At 47.6% G+C, this 16,372-nt stretch overlaps 1 protein-coding gene and 1 pseudogene across 6 annotated transcripts in view; one reads left to right on the top strand and one right to left on the bottom strand.

Moving 5' to 3' along the window:
• Positions 1–16,372, bottom strand: part of LOC144112617 (uncharacterized) — a 145,449-nt gene that overhangs the window by 23,498 nt on the left and 105,579 nt on the right. For 4 of the 6 annotated variants that reach the window (XR_013310342.1, XR_013310349.1, XM_077645422.1 and 1 more), the window contains exons 17-19: positions 14,268–14,441; positions 12,228–12,304; positions 6,513–6,612 (exon numbers count right to left, since the gene is read on the bottom strand). The exons of the other annotated variants lie outside the window; for them this stretch is intronic. Coding sequence is in view for 2 of the 4 variants with exons in the window: in XM_077645422.1 (XP_077501548.1) it covers positions 6,513–6,612; positions 12,228–12,304; positions 14,268–14,441 (351 nt within the window). In the remaining 2 variants the exon portion in view is untranslated. The remainder of the gene's footprint in view (positions 1–6,512; positions 6,613–12,227; positions 12,305–14,267; positions 14,442–16,372) is intronic. 6 annotated transcript variants of the gene reach the window in all.
• LOC144115222 (uncharacterized) lies at positions 3,170–4,346 on the top strand (annotated as a pseudogene).

Genomic DNA, 16,372 nt, shown 5'->3' with positions numbered 1-16,372 from the left:
AGAAGTTCATGAAGCGCTTTGGCTTCAGCCTCCGACGTCGCACGTCCATTTGTCAAAAGCTGCCGGGCGACTTCGAAGAGAAGCTGATCTCATTTCAGCGATTCGTAATAAGGAAGAGGATGGAGCACGGCTACGCCGTAGGACAAATGGGAAACGCTGACCAGACGCCGGTATGGTTTGACATGCCAGTGGCGTGCACCGTGAACGAAAAAGGTGCCAAGGAAGTGAAAGTGCGCTCGGCCGGATATGAAAAGCAGCGCATGACTGTAATGCTGGCCTGCATGGCGGATGGCCACAAGCTGCCGGCGTATATAATTTTTAAGAGGAAGACTCTACCAGCTCGGGAAGTGTTTCCAAGAAATGTGATCGTCCGCGCCAACGAAAATGGATGGATGGCGAGCGATATGGTTGAGCAGTGGATCAGAATGGTTTGGCAGCGGCGTCCAGGGGCCCTCTTGGCCAAACGTTCCCTCCTCGTCCTGGACTCTTACCGTGGACACCTAACTGACGGCGTAAAAGCTGCGCTTTCCGAAGCCGGTACCGACGTCGCCATCATACCCGGCGGCATGACAGGCCAGCTGCAGCCTCTTGATGTGTGCCTCAATAAGCCTTTCAAGGATCGGCTGTGCAAGTACTACGTGGACTGGCTTAGTGAAGAGCGGCGCGAGCTTACACCAACAGGCCGAATAAAGCGCGCCTCACTGGGAGTTGTAGCCACTTGGATAGCTGCAGCCTGGGATGACATCCCAGAAAGCTTGGTTGCACGCTCATTCCGCAAGTGCTGCATCTCTAATGCACTTGATGGCAGTGAAGATAGTGCACTGTTCGAGGAGGCCAGCGATAAAGAAGTCAGCGATGATGATGACGAATGAGCGGGGGCTGATCCCGGGCTGGCGTTGCATATGTCTCCTCGCCCAACGCCGCCTCTCCTCCTCCTCTTCTCTCAAAGCTCCTTTGGCAGCTTTTTTTTTTCAACGGTCCCTCTCGGGGCCATCAATCACGCTTCGGCAGAGCATGCAGGCACGATGCTTCCCGCTGTGTCTCACTCGAGTTCCTCTCTCTACACCAAGTCCCCTATGCGCAGACACATGGTGCAGTCGTTTCGCGCCACGCACTTTCACGTGCGCGGCGACGTAAGAACAGTCGTGTCGCGTCATAAAAATAATTGTGATAATGAGGTATAAACAGTGTTGTTTTTTCGGCCGGCCTACAATCGAGGTAAGTTTTTTTTTTTCTGTGGCCTTCAACTTTCGGGTCTCGGCTTAGAATCGTGGCCGGCCTAGATTCGAGTAAATACGGTATTACTGCAAGCCTACAACCACCTGCGTTCCTGCTTCCAGGGTCCTGTCGACGGATGCCAGAACTGCGAATGCCTGCCGATTACCGGACTAAACCTCTAAATGCCACTGATAATGAGTGTGAAATAAAAGAGCAAACCTTGGCATGAATGCTTGCCACATCACCACCAGTCACTTGTGCGGTACAGTGGGGCAAAGCTTGCCATCTGCCATACGAACAAGCACCTATTGGCTCTGGGGAGCTCGATAGATCCATTTTATGGGCAGCCACGTTTGATATATAAAGTAGAAATTGCACGTTTGACAAAAATGTACAAAAAATTCGATACATCTAATAATCCGTACTAGTTGTGTTCATTACTGTATAAACGCCGTGTAAGGGCCACACCCTGTTTTCCAGAAAGAAATATTAGAAAAAATAATATCCGTGTAAGGGCCACACCCAAACTTTCCACATGATCCATGAGGAAATAGCCTTCGAAATGCATGCACCATGGCCTACGCGATCAGCTCCGGCTGCGAGCAACGGTGCGCTTCATCGCGGAGGCAACACATGCACACAGGAGCTTCCAGGTGCCGCCCACGGATGGCATCAGAGGCTGCGGCTCATTATCGTCATTATCAACTTTTTCCTCCGAGTTCCGCCAGCTCCCGCTATCCATATCGGCATCAGTATCACCAGCTCTAGCGTTTTATTGCTGTCAAAGGCACGGGTGTTGGCTTCCATGTGGCGCCACAGAGCGTTGCAGTTTAAGGGGAGACACGGGGGTTTGCGGCCGAAAAATGACAAAAAAAATCGACTTCTCAAAGTATTTTTTTTCTGAATCTAGACGTTCTCAAGAACACATACATAAAATATTACAACTCTCTATGAAGTATTTATCGATTTATTGCTCTTCAAGGTCATCTCTGTGGAAGTTTTTCTCGCGAGAACAACTAAAAAAAACGGTCAAATTCAAACGCGTACCGCGCAAGAACCGTGCCGCGGAGCGCAACCATTTTGGTCTCGTTTGAAACGCGAAGCTCTCAGCTATCCGTTTTCGGTAGAAAACAGTCTGTGCATCTGGCAACAGCGGCGCAACAAGCCAGTAAAAAATAAAAAATACTCGTACCGCATTGGCACTTTCGTGTCACGAGTCCTGAATTGCGCCTCCCTATTGGATGTTGAGAAATCGTCAGCTAAAAAGATAAAAGAAAACGGCATTGCGTCCGCCATTTTGGATAGAGCTTTTTCGGACGCGCTACGATGGCTGGTGGTAAAAGGAAGTTCCGTACTGCCCATGCATTTGGAAAAAAGAGAAAACGACCGCAATCACGGCCGCGATGGTCGCAGTCACGCGAAATGTCGCCGGATGCACCAGCATCGGAGACTGCCGACACTACGAGCCCTGCCGCGGTGTCGTTGGAAGATGCTGCAACAACCGAAGGAGCCAGGAGAGCCGTCCGTGTAGACACACCGTTTCTGACCGACGCCAATAAAACGGAGCTAGAGCGTCGCACGACGGAGGCACGGCATGAACTTTCGTCAGTTTCAGGCACTCGGCGAAAGCGATCTCTATTGGGAGCAACGATCGACGATGCGCCTGCGTCGGGAACACCGTTCACAGTGCTAGCCCTAACCTCCGTGAATGAGCTGCTCGAGTGTGTGAAGTGCAAAGTGTGCGGCAGTTCCGTGAACATTTCAAAGGGTGAGCTGGAATTTGGGATTCCTGTGAAGCTCTCGCTCAATTGTGAAGTCTGCGGGCAGGTAAAAACTACTTAGAGCTCGCCTAGAGTAGGCACGAACGCGACCTGCAAGCCCTTCAAAGTCAACGTTCTCTTGACGGGCAGACCGCATTGAACGACATTTTCGCCGCGGTCAACGGCGGGGTATGCACTGCAAAACATACCAAGGTTACTTGAAGGACAAGCTGAACCCTGCTGCTCTAAATGCTGCCGCGCAAGTGATGAGGGACTGTGCTGGTGCGGTGAAGCTTGCCTACCAGAACCTGAACTTCGATCACCCAGCAAACATAGCTGTGCCGTTCGATGGAACGTGGCTCACACGGGGCCATTCATCGCATGTGTGAGTTGGAACAGTAATAGAACTCTTCACGGGCTATGTTCTAGATGTTGTTTTGTCAAATTTCTGCCTGGGATGCCATTGTGGTCCGAAGGAGGACGATCCCGAATTTGAAGCATGGCAAGCGGAAGACAAATGCCAGAAGAGCACGTCGAGCAAGCCAGGTGAAATGGAAGTTGAAGCAGCCAGGATTCTTTTCAGCCGCTCACTTGAAAAGTATAGGCTGCGCTATGTCACCATGCCCTGTGATGGCGACAGTCACACCTTCAACAATCTACAAGAGGCAAAGGTATACGGATATGTGCAGATACAGAAAGAAGACTGCACCAACCACGTCAGCAAGAGAATGGGGACGCACTACGTAACCTAGTGCATAAAAAAAAAAGAAACGGACCAAGCCTCAGCGGCAAAGGAAAGCTGACTGGCGAGCTCATTACAAAGCTCACCATGTATTATAGATAGGCTTTGAAAACACACCAGGGTGATATCGAGAAGGTGCACAATGATGTGCTTGCCACTTACCACCATGTTACATCAACGGATGCTGAGCCAAACCATAGTCTCTGCCCTCAAGGCCAGGAATCCTGGTGCAAGTACAACCAGGCTTTGGCAAAGAATGAGCCACCCCCAAACATCACTATAACTTGCCAAAGTATGTCGCAGATGCTCTGCAACCTGTTTTTGTCCGCCTCTCCGATAGGAAGCTGCTTGAGCGTTGCCAACGAGGAAAAACGCAGAACTCAAATGAGAGTCTTCACTCTGTCATTTGGCCCCTGGTGCCCAAGACCAAACACGCCTCTTTGTTTGCAGTGCAGTCAGCTGTTGCCGAAGCAGTAACAAGATTCAATGCAGGCAAGGAGTATGCCACCAAAGCTATTTTGCAGCAGCTGAGCGTAAATCATGGCACTGCAGCTATTGAAAGGTCAGCTGAGGAGGATCGGCGTGGCAGAAAGGTTCCGCAGCGCTATGAAAAAGGGCACAACTGAAAGAGACTCTGACTACATGCCTGGTGCATTCTAGGGATGAACCCTTGCAGATTCATGGCTGTTATTGGCCATAATAAAGTGTTACTCGGTTCTCAAAACTGATTTCTCAAAACTGATTTTTCGCTACACTGACAGCCCTTGCCCATGATATCTTGAGATCTACTGGTCCGATTTGCATGATTTTTGTTGCATTTGAAAGCTTATAAGATGCTTTGTGCAACCATACTAAAACAAATAGATATTTCTATGCATAAATTACAATCAATTTATCTGGTTCTAGAAAATTGCATTTTCAGACTGGAAATTTCTAAAGGCTGTAACATTTTTTGTGATTCATCTAAAATTATGCCTGTGCTATGGTTGCATTCCCTGGTCCTTCTAGAGCATGCACATGTAAAATACAGGCCAATATTTCCACTGCAAGTTGCCATAATTTTGGGCAAGGTGGCCCAACATGACACTTGAAATACCTTGACATCTATATAAGCTAGATAAAATCTAATTGCATATTTGTTATCAGCAGAGGAAACTACATCAGGTGTAAAAATTTCAACTTCATAACTTAAGAAATAAGAAAAAAAGGTCAAACTGCAGTGTCTTTCCTTAAGCAAGATAAGGCAAGCACCTTAATAGCTGCACGGCTGGCAGTTTCCTATTGAACACTGGAACCGTGCAGCGAGCAGGAAATTCGATGTGACCGAGAAGTGCGTCCAACGATGGTGCAACCAAAAGGAGGCACTGAGGAACACAAGCTGCAAAAAGCATGCTTTCCGAGGCAGGCCATGCAAGTTTCGCAAACTGGAAGAAGAGCTGCTCTTCTAAGTGATGGAAGCGCGGAACAACGGCTAGCGGACGTGATGCGCGACTGCTTGTGGGAAGAGTGTGCACCGGAGCACAGCACCAGCTCAGAGTGGGAATACACCGCGAGTGGCAATTGAAGAAAATGCCGCTGATTTCCTGATTGGTGTTTTTCTCACTTTAAAAAAAAAGTTTTTCGTAAATTGCGTGTATGGGCCGCACCCCGAAAATTGGCGCTCAAATCTGGGAAAAAAAAGTGCGGCCTTTACACGTGTTTATCCGGTATATTGAAGTTCTGAAAATAATACATGATCAATGTTTTAAAAATCTATATTTTTCAGCAACCCTAAAACGATCGAGAAGCTTTAAAGGGATCCACCCTGAAAAGCAAGCTGGAGTAAAAAAAAATTAACTTTCTGATAAAATTGTGCAAAATACATTCTGCTAAAGCATAATCTTTTGATGAAAACTGCACGGGTTGCAAAAATACTTGTATCAACGGACATTTTGTATCAACAAAAACAAACAAACTCTGCATGTAGAAACGTGGGAAATGGATTCACGCAGGTCTGTTTACAGCTGTTTGGATTAATTTACGACCGCGCTGCCATATTCACCGGCACAAACAGCGCGACTGCTGACCATGGAGTCTGCTTTGTTCGGGCCGCGCGCCATCACTCATTGCTCACAATGCATAGCACACGACTAGCGATCACGATGTCGGTGATGTATAAGCAGTGCTTAGCGCTTCAGGGCACGGTCACGGCTCTACAGTTCTTATCATCCGTAGCAGTGCAGAAGAGTACTCAAAACATCCCAAATTGCGAACATTGTACAAATCCACTCAAGGCAGAGAATTTTGAGTAGAATTTTGCTTACCTAAAGTGTTGAATGCAAAAATCTGCGCTCCTTGTTTTGTCATTCATGCAGTGTACAAGACTCCAACGTCAATGTTATTGATTTAAAATTCTTTCCAAAGTGCACATACACAGTCCACCGCTCTGCATTCGCGCCAGCCATCTTCACAGACCAGTAATTCTTGCTTGGTACTCATTTTTTAGACTGTAGAGACACAAACGACTAACACGAGTTCGCTACATAGGATGCGTGCTCAGATGCCATCCTCCACAGCACTGCCATATTGGGTAAACAGAGGCCCCCCCATTCTAAGTCGTGAAAATCGCCAATACAGAGCACCTAATTCGCACTGGCAGCCCTGAGCTGGCACTACTTCAAGAACTGACCTCCTGCCACAGCACCTGTGTTGCAGCTCATATTAAGTGCAACAGTACCTTCCCCTGGTGAGTAAGAGAGCACCAGCCATACCTGCAGTGGTCATTGCAGGCAAGTGAGAAGTGATGTACTCACACAGTTGCTGTTCATCACTTCCACTTCGGTAGGCTGCAAAACCAGATGGCTGAGGAGCTGCCACAGCACCTTCCCATTTTTTAACATACTCGAACCAATCCTGCAATAGCACACAGGAAAAAAGTGTTGCAGCTAATGTTTAACAGCCAGCACATGCAACTCTTGAGCTGAATCAAAAAAAAAAAAAAAGGAAGAAGGTTCATCTACACGGACACAATACACTATCACCATTGGCTGCACACAAATAAACCGTAAAAAGCTGAACGAGAAAGTGAAAACCTCTTAAAAAAAGCAGAAGGCAAACTTTTAATTTCTTCATATTTTGGTATTTCTTGGTGGAACAACACCTACCCGTATGTGTAAAGTTACTCTCCAGTTCCTTTTGCATGTGTCCCTAACACAGGCAAGGGTAAAGTATGGTGTGTCATGCGGGGCTGAATGTTCCCGAATTGCATGTATGCTACAAGTGAAGGGTTCTGGTTTAGCTTTGACGCTCTGGGGTTCTTTATGGTGTCTTCGACTGGTCGCTCCCGCGATCCGGTTAGGATCGGCCAGAGTGGGAGCCGCTCTTGCTCTGAGCGCATAGCGAGACTAGTCAAGCCGAATGGTCAGCGAGTTTTCAGAGCGGAAGCGCAGGAGGCAGAAAGAGGACGTAACTTCCGGAACAAAGACACGGCATCGCTGCTGATACGTCAACAGTAGCCGGACGTAAGGTCCCTTGATTACCTTTAGCCGCACGTGGTCGCACATAGTTTGCATCGCAGTCACCGCTTAGTCTGTATCGATCGCTGCCCTGGACGCTCATTTTTCGAACATCGCCTTGTGGATAGCACTGTCGTCCTCGTCTGAGCTGCTGCTGCAATCGCTGTTGTCATGCGACAGCAACACAGACCGCGTTCCTAGCGTATATGCTTATCCGGCGTGTCTTGAACATTTTGCCTCGCCACAGCGCGGCACCCGCAAAACACAACGCAGCAAGCGTGACTGCGTCAAAAGCCTACACTTGCTTCTGCCCACACGTAGGGGATGCCGAGGCCTCGCACCGCTTTCGCGAAATGGCGGAAGTGGCTCTGTCACGTGGACTCATCTCGGAGCCGCTCCGACTTTTTTCTCGGAGCGCGTCGGAGCACTCTGAGCTGGAGGCGAGCGCTCGGAAAGAACCAGCCGAATGTAGTCAGAGGGCACGGTTTCGACCAGCCGAATGTGCGGTCGCCTCTCAGAGCGCTCTAGAGCGATCTAAAGCGACCAGTCGAAGACACCATTAGAGTGCACTGACATCGTAATAGCACATGTGCAGTTTTGCATATCTCCTCTGGTGACAGCCACCAAAGCCAGGATTCCATCCAGCAACCTTGGGCTCAGCAGCCGAATGCCACCGCCATGAGCCACCATGGCAGCTGCAAGGAGAGATGCGAAACAAAAAAACAATTCCATGGCCCTTTTGAAGCTTTGTTCAGGTTGCATGATGCACCCTGAATACACCTTTGGGTTGGGATTTCAACTCAATGGTGACATTTGCCCTACAGGCGAAGGATCATCCTGGCAGTAGTAAATGCCTTTTTGTGCTATTGCTCTTCCCGACCGCACTGCACAGCTGGCTTTGTGCACAAAGCCACTAATACTAAGCCAGGCATTGATATTTCATTACACGGGCATTACGAGCCGTCATTTCTCCATTTGCACAGTAGCCCACAGTGACTGCTGAGCCATTCGTTTAGCCTTAAGCTCCTCAGTCCAGGCTGTTCACGATTCTCATTGAGTATACATTTTAGTTTTAGTAGCAATCTATGTGTCTGTTCATTCACTTTACACTGTGCACTCCATTCTCAGTCCCCTATAAACCAGCGTGCACATTCAACCATAAAGCAACGCTAAGGGGAGGGCTCAGAGCACAATGTTCTCTACTGCCCCTGCTTCCCGATAGCATGCTGGCCTACTTTCACCCCCATTCACACCTACTTTGTGCATGCTGCAATTTTTCTCGGCCTTCCCCTCTCCACGTCCTACACAGTTGTCTTGTTCACAACGCTGCCATGCTATCGGTTTCAACCTTCCACATCCCTCACAGTCCTCCACCAACTGATTCACTTTGCCCGATCCACCTCTTCAGATTACTGCGGTTTCCGTTTTGACTGCACCAAATCCTAGGCTGGGAAGGCGGCATGCATCAGTAGCTGTAAAGTATTCGCCACCACATTCTGTCGAAGCAATAACCAACATAGCAGGCAGCACTATCTTACACTGCTCAGATATCGCCTCATTTCACATTATCCTAATCTAATGTATTTTGAGCAATAGTAAGTATCTCTCAAATTTGCACACTGCCAATATTAGTCTTCAGTGCTTAAAGCTACACTCATGACATATAACATGTTTTTGTCAAATCAAAGAGAGAGAAGAGTTAGGCAAAGCCAGAAGACTACCACTCTTTGCACAAACCTTACAGCGGTAGCATAGCTACCCACACCCTTGCAAGTTACGATAAGCTTCACTTCCTAGTATTTTACTAAATCTCAAGGGAACAGCAATTCTAAGTTGATGACCAAGGTCAGTACTAGGGTTGTGCGAATATTCGAAATTTAGAATACGAATTGAATATGCTTGATATTTGGTTCAAATTCAATTCAAGAAATGGCCAAATATATTAAAATATTTCTGAATATTCGAAAATTTTCAAATATTTGCAGTGATCTAGACAATGCTGACTTTTATAATTTCAACCGTGGCAAAATCACAATATCTGGGTAAAATATCTGAAGATAAAATTTAAAGTGCCAGGAAAACAGTAAAAAAAACCACCTCTTCGCTTTCTTCTCTATCGTTTATCACATTCGAATGCTGAAGGAATTGAACCTCATGCCAAATTCAGCAAGTGGGCTTTTCCACACAACCCTGATGAAAGCAGGATGGCTGACTGCTCGCTTCGAACAATCAAAAGAAAGCGTTCGGCTTTTATGTGTGATCCTTCCATAATGTGCGCCATACCTAACGCCCACACCCATGGCATTCATCCTGCCGCCTTTGCAGTTCTCCTAGAGTGAACTCCACCATCTTGTTTTGGTCAATTATGATACGCGGAAAAACCCCCTAGCACAATTTTCCATGGTGCTCCCGAAGGGCCGAGTCGAGGTGTCACAGCATGGCAAGTGATCATGTAAAAATCACACCTACTGCACAGCGTATTATAACCTGTGCACATCTTACGCGAGTTTAATGGCAGGTATGACCAGAGGGTCCCTGTCGCTAGGTCAAAAAATAGCCTGACCACATAGTTACACTTTCCAAGATTCGAATCTAGCCCGCAGCTAGGCAGCTATTGGCCCACGCATCCGCCAGTCGTCCAAGTCCAGCTACGCGCTTGTCATAGGCTTCAGGGCGTTTGTGCGATGGAACCTCCTTATAAGACTTCACCCCATTTTCGGCATTTTTTATTTCTTTAGGAAGCACGTGGCATTTTATTACTTAACCTTCGGATATAATTGGGTATCTGTTCTGGTCAGTTGTACTCCAAAATTATTGAGGCTTAACTAGTCATCATGTTATATTCAGTTGCCAGTAATGTGTCAACTCATGGATTTCATTTTCTTAATCTTACTTCACAACATAAGATGTTGTGTGTGTACAGTTATGCTTTCTAATCAAGCAGTATACATTTGTGCGCAAATATTTTTTTCTGTTTGAGGTTGAGTGGATCTAGTATTGTTTATTAAGCTGCAAAGATATACCGTATAAACGTGTGTAAGGGCCGCACCCCGTATTCCCGAAGGAAATATTTGAAAAAAAAAAAAATCCGTGTAAGGGCCGCACCCAAACTTTCCAGGGAACGCAAGTATAGCCTTCGAAATACATGCGCACAGGAGCTTCGAGGTGCCGCCCATGGATGGCGCCCGAGGCCGCGGGTCATCATCATCTTTTCTTCTGCCGCGAGCTTCTGTTACTGTACTTCCGCTATCCGTATCGGCATCGGTATCACCAGGTCTAACTTTGTTCTGTTCTGGCTGTCAAAGCATGCGTTTTTTGGTGGTTGTGTTAGCGTGGTCGCTCGGCATAGTTGTTGCTCTCGTGCGCTGTCGTTCTTCACTTTTTCATGAACTGCCTCCGAGCATTGTCACTGTTGCACGATGGGCAAGCACCTCAACAGCTACACGGCGGGCTTTAAACTGAAAGTAGTGAAGTTCGCTCTCGAACACGGCAAGCGTGCCACGGGCAGAAAATTTGACGTGGACGAAAGTGTGTCCGACGGTGGTGCGGACAAAGGGATGCGTTGAAGAATACCAGCTCCAAAAAGCGCGCTTTCCGAGGCAAGCCATGCAAATTTCCTGAGCTAGAAGAAGAGCTGCTATGCTATTCAATGGAAGCGCGGAACAACGGCTACGCGTTGACAACGGACATGCTGCGTGTGAGGGCACAAGGCTTGGCGCGTGCTAAAAGCATACCGCACGAGGACTTCAAGGCTAGTGCCGGCTGGGTACGAAGATTTCTGAAGAGGAAGGGCCTCATTTCTGCGAAGGACCATGCTGTGCCAGCGGCTGCCCCCCCGACTACACCGACAAGGTGCTCAGCTTTCAGAAGTATGTCATCGGTCTGCGTCGTGAGCACAACTATATATTTTCGCAGATAGCGAACGCCGACCAGACCCCCGTGCGGTTCGACTGTCCCGAGAGCTGCACAGTTGAACTGAAAGGAAAGAAGAGTGTTTTTGTGCGGACAACCGGCGCGGAGCGCCAACGGTGTACCGTTATACTGTGCGTCACCGCGGACGGGCGGAAGCTGCCCCCCTATGTCATCCTGAAAAGAAAAACGATTCCTAAAGCATTTTCCCCAAGGGAATTGTAGTTCGCGCCCAAGAAAAGGGCTGGATGGACGATGAGCTTGTGCTCGACTGGGTAAAAAGCGTTTGGGAGAAGCGCCCAGGCGCCATGCTGGCCCGACGATCGCTCCTCGTCTTGGACAGCTTCCGCGGTCACTTGACGGGTAGGGTTAAGGAACGCCTGCGCGGTATCCGCACAGACATGGCCGTGATACCGGGCGGCCTCACCGGCATGCTGCAACCCCTGGATGTAAGCTTCAATCGGCCTTTTAAGGTTGAATTTCGTAGGCAGTATTCGGAATGGATGGCCAACGGCAATCACGACGAGACTCCGACAGGGCGGCTTAAGAGGGCACCGCTCGCGACTACGCTTGGATGGATTTTGTCCGCGTGGAATTCCGTGTCGACCGACATTGTAACCCGGAGTTTCAAAGTGACCGGAATTTCAAACAGTTTAGACGGGACCGAAGACGACTTTCTGTGGGCTGAACATTTACCTGAACACAGCACCAGCTCGGAGTCTGAAGACTCCGTGAGTGATGCCCGAACGGTAAATAAATTCCCCGCATTCCAGATTGGTTTGCTTTCACTTGAAAAAAAAATTTTTTTTTCGAAAATCGCGTGTATGTGCCGCACCCCGAAATTTGCCCCCCAAATCTGGGAAAAAAAGTGCGGCCCTTACACGCGTTTATACGGTACACTATCTAGAAAAAAATAAGGGCAACAACATTTGCTCGTTTATCTTTTCCTAGAATATTTTTTTCATACTGAACAGATATTAGATTCATTTTGTAGCCTTTTTTTTCATGTTCGTATTTGAAAACATCAATATTTGCCCGCCCTACTTTTCAACCATCCAACAAGCTTGGCATGAAGATATATTGAATGCACAACGTTCAACATACCAATGCTCTCTTTCGAAACCTGCGTTGCTTATCCTCTTTTTGTAACTTCAACTTCGGGCACTCCTCCACCTGAGGCACTGTGGAGAAAGGAGAAACACATCCTCATATCCAGGTTTCAATGATTCACAGCAATGTAAAATCAAGCACCAATAGTGCCACAGATTAAACTTGCACCTGCTGTAGACCATTTACAACACAGTAATCGTGCACAACTTAAATTTCAGAACAAAAGCTAGCCGCACTTAGAGTGGTCCCCTATTACTGATCTCACTTACAAGAAGCTGCACGAGGTAGCACATGATCACTTCAATGGGTGAGGTGTGTTTCCAAGGTCAGTGCAAAGAATCGGATGTGATTTCTATCACTTATTTCCCTTGTTAATTTGTGCTTTCAACATCACCGACTGCACTGTATCACAAGACAAACATTCCTCATAAAATAGTCCATAAACTTTATTCTGCAGATATTTAGTCTATTCACAGTCTATACTATAGACCGTCCATAGACAAGTCTACTAAATGTGTACGGCCATAAATCTAGGTTGTCTAAAAGCTGTCTATATTACCTATTTGTACTGTGTATAGATTAGTCTACAGGATTTGTCTATAGAAAGCCCATTCACTTTATTGACAACAGTCTATGGAATTTTCACAAGAGATAACATTGACTATCTGTTTTGAAAGCGTTTTCACACGAAATGCGAGCTGCAGTGCAACCCAAATAACAATGGGACGAGGCTTTCTACGAGCATCCCATGTGATGTGTTGAGATACGTAGTAACTGGGATGTAGTAAGTGGGATACAGTTTCACAAGTTTCACACAGCACTTAGTACAGTAGAACCCCACTATAGTAAACTCGGTTATAGTAAAAACTCGGATATAGTAATGTGAAGCCACAGCCCCATTTCGCCTTCCATAGACTGTACATTTCTTTTTGGCTATAGTAAAGATTTCTTTCGAAGAAACCGCTATAGTAAAGAGCGTCTGGCCGAGCGATGTACCTCCCGCGGAATGATGACATCGCGGCAAGCGTGGTTTAGAATCGCGAGGGATATACAAATTTTGTGCGTAAAATTCCGAGACTGAATCCATTAAAAAAAAAATGTGTTTAACATTGAAATCATCTGCGTAGCACCCCTTCGAAACAGTCACCCTTTAAGTCTATACACAACTTCAAACGTTTCCTGAGGTCTTGGAAACAGTTGGGAAAACGCTTCTTTTGGCAGGGCTAACAGCACCTGTGTCGTCGCGTCTTGAGTGGCCTCAACGCTCCCCATCCAGCGACCTTTTAGGACTCTCTTCATGTAAAGAAAAAGGAAAGCATGGAGAGGTTGTGGTCTGCCATTCAGCGCTCTGCCTCTTTGTTTGAGAATCGGAATGAAAGCACCATGTTTCGTCTTCAGCAATGATGCTGCCAACGAATGCAGCATTCTTCTCTGCCTCGGAGAGAATGATGCCCGCGTGTCCTTCTGGTCCTGTGTGAGGGAGTGCGGCACAAGTGTGGCGTTCAGCTTTCGTTTCGCCAAGTTCTCACGCAAAATTTGGTGGCATGTTTTCTTACTAATGTCGAGAGCATCTAATAGCATGCGCACTGTAATGGTCCGGTATTGCTGTACAACTTCCCCGATCCGAGCCACATTGTTTTCATTGCGTAAGGTTGAAGGGTACCGCTGCCTTGTGTCGTCTTTCACCGACGTTCTCCCCGAAACGAACCTCTTGCGCCACTCGAAAACTCACGCCCACGATAATGTGTCTTTGCTGTAAGGGTCACGAAGGAGCTCATACGTCTGTGTGCCTGCGTTGCCAAGCTTCATGCAGAATTTTATGTTTACACGCTGTTCGAGGTGAACGCCCACCTCGAACGCCCACATTTTGCAGCAGGCAAAAGTGTTGGAGCATCCCACAAACATCGCCAGTTCCTTGCTTCCAGAGCGTATAAGTAATTGTGCAAAAGCCTTTCTGCAGGCTTCTTTACTAAAGAAAATGTACAAAGCTAAGAAAAAGAGACAACAAGGAAAGCCAAAACTCCTCAAACCAACCAGGCTGCTTGGAAATCATCTGTTCTGGCTCAGGTGGGGCTGCTGGCAGCTCCAGTGATTCTTCCGGCCGTTCATCACGCGCTGGGGATGGAATTGGCGAAATCAACTTTGGTATCTTCATTTCAGCAAACATGGCTCTTAGCTGCTCTGCGGTTACCTCCTCCTTGCCTTCACCTGCAATAAACCATGGCAATCAACTGTTTTTTGTGCAGCTAACAAAGACGACAAAATTGAGCAGGAAAACATGTTAGCAGTACAAGCATATCCGCTATACTAAAAAATTTTGAGAACAAGATTAACTGATCCCCGACTTTTATTGCTCGCATATATGTTGAAGCAATGGCCAAAGTTCATGACACTACGCTGCTAGCACCAGAACAATAGACCAGAAAAGTTCTGAAAGTCAAATCGTAAGCATGGTCTGTTTTAACAACGAATTCCTTGAATAATCTGTACGACCCTAGGCACACATATTATTCAAAGCATAAGGCTGCGCAGGTCTAGGCCTTATCACATTACTCATCTTGGTGCCAGCAGGTGCACCTGAGCACAACACCACAGAGCACAAGTGCAACAAGCTCTTTGCCGAGACCACAGTGAGCATGCGCGTCACCTCGGCAGTGGCTAGATGATGGCCGACCGAGCAGCACAAGCACACTGGGGGACTTAGCGCAGCAGCTGTGCACATCGTGGTTCGAGCAGCGTGGCCCAGCTGCTGATGTGCCTGGACTATGCCTGGGGAGTAGTGCCCTACAAGGCTGTGCAGCGGCAGTGCACCAGCGGTGTAGAAGCAGCACAGTGGGTGACTGGCTGCGAAGACCATAGCCCCGTCACTAGCATCACGCTGAGCTGAGGCATTATCACAGAATCATTTTGTGCAAAGGTGGACCTGACAAACTGTCTTCCAGAGAAATCCTGAGAGCTGGAAAAACTGCATTTTGCAGCAGGCTTGCAGCAGGCAAAACAAAGTTTTGGAGCATTTTGGGAGCACCGAAAATATGTCTTTTTAGCTTTTAAGTTGCACAAACTGTAATGGCAGTGTAAATCGGCTGCTACATTAGCAGCACAGCATAGCCAGCCATTGAAGTGTGGTTAGACAGCGTGTGGTGAACATAATCCCTATGTGCCCACGAATGGTTCACGACAGGTAAAACTTGTGCTGCCATATTCTGTAGTGCCAGCAATCTCTACAATGGCTGCATGAGAAAACATGATACAGTAAAACCTCCATAATTAGATCTTGGATAATTCTAGATCCCGGATAATTTGAAGAATTTCTGCAGTCCCGTAATTTGTATAGAAAATTTCCCCGTATAATTGGAGCGGCGATGCGCACCAGCCTGGTTAATTCGAAGATCTGAGGTACTGTGTGAGGATGCCCGAACACAATTTCGCCTCAAGCCAATGAAGCAACAGCCCCTCGGGGCTGTGAGGTGCCGCTGCAGAGCAGTGCCAATTAGTAATGCTCATGCTCGATATGCAAAACGCCCCATCCCCAGCACTCTCAGCACAAAAAGGAATCGGCACAGCTTGTGGACGGCCTGAGCACGTGCCAGCAAAGGAGAAGACATGCTTCAACGCAATGCAGGTGTGGATACTAGTTTCGAAGCAAAGTCATCTCAGCACTTCATTAAGGCACGGCCAGACTTGAGGCAGAGGTGCGTGCGCTCATCGCTCCTCCCTAGCCAGGCTGTGGTCAAGACAGTGTATAACGGAGCACCTCCAACCCCTAACAGCGTGCGTCCCACGACGTGACCATTCTTGCTACATGGCCACGACTAGTTTACTGTGCGCAATCCTAGCCTGCGCTGTTTCCTCGAGCAGTATGCTGTGGTTACAGGATGAGGATTAGGTCGAATTTTTTTTTTTTAAATAATCGACCATCCTAATGTTGGGCATCGACCTATAGACATGAAGCCGACCTACTTGCGGTGTCTAAGGTAGTTTTGGACTAGCAACAGGTAGTATGCACCCAGTGCCGATGGCCGTTCCTGCCAGGAAACATGGGGCCCCATGCTTAAAAGAAATTAATTCATCTGCTTAAGAACATTCGAACTGCGCACCGTTTACCCGGCTCATTCGCGCTGGTGGTCAGTTCCTCGGAC

This window comes from Amblyomma americanum, chromosome 1 (genome assembly GCF_052857255.1).
Source record: "Amblyomma americanum isolate KBUSLIRL-KWMA chromosome 1, ASM5285725v1, whole genome shotgun sequence".
Taxonomy (NCBI): domain Eukaryota; kingdom Metazoa; phylum Arthropoda; class Arachnida; order Ixodida; family Ixodidae; genus Amblyomma; species Amblyomma americanum.
This window is presented reverse-complemented; position numbering and strand designations above follow the sequence as displayed.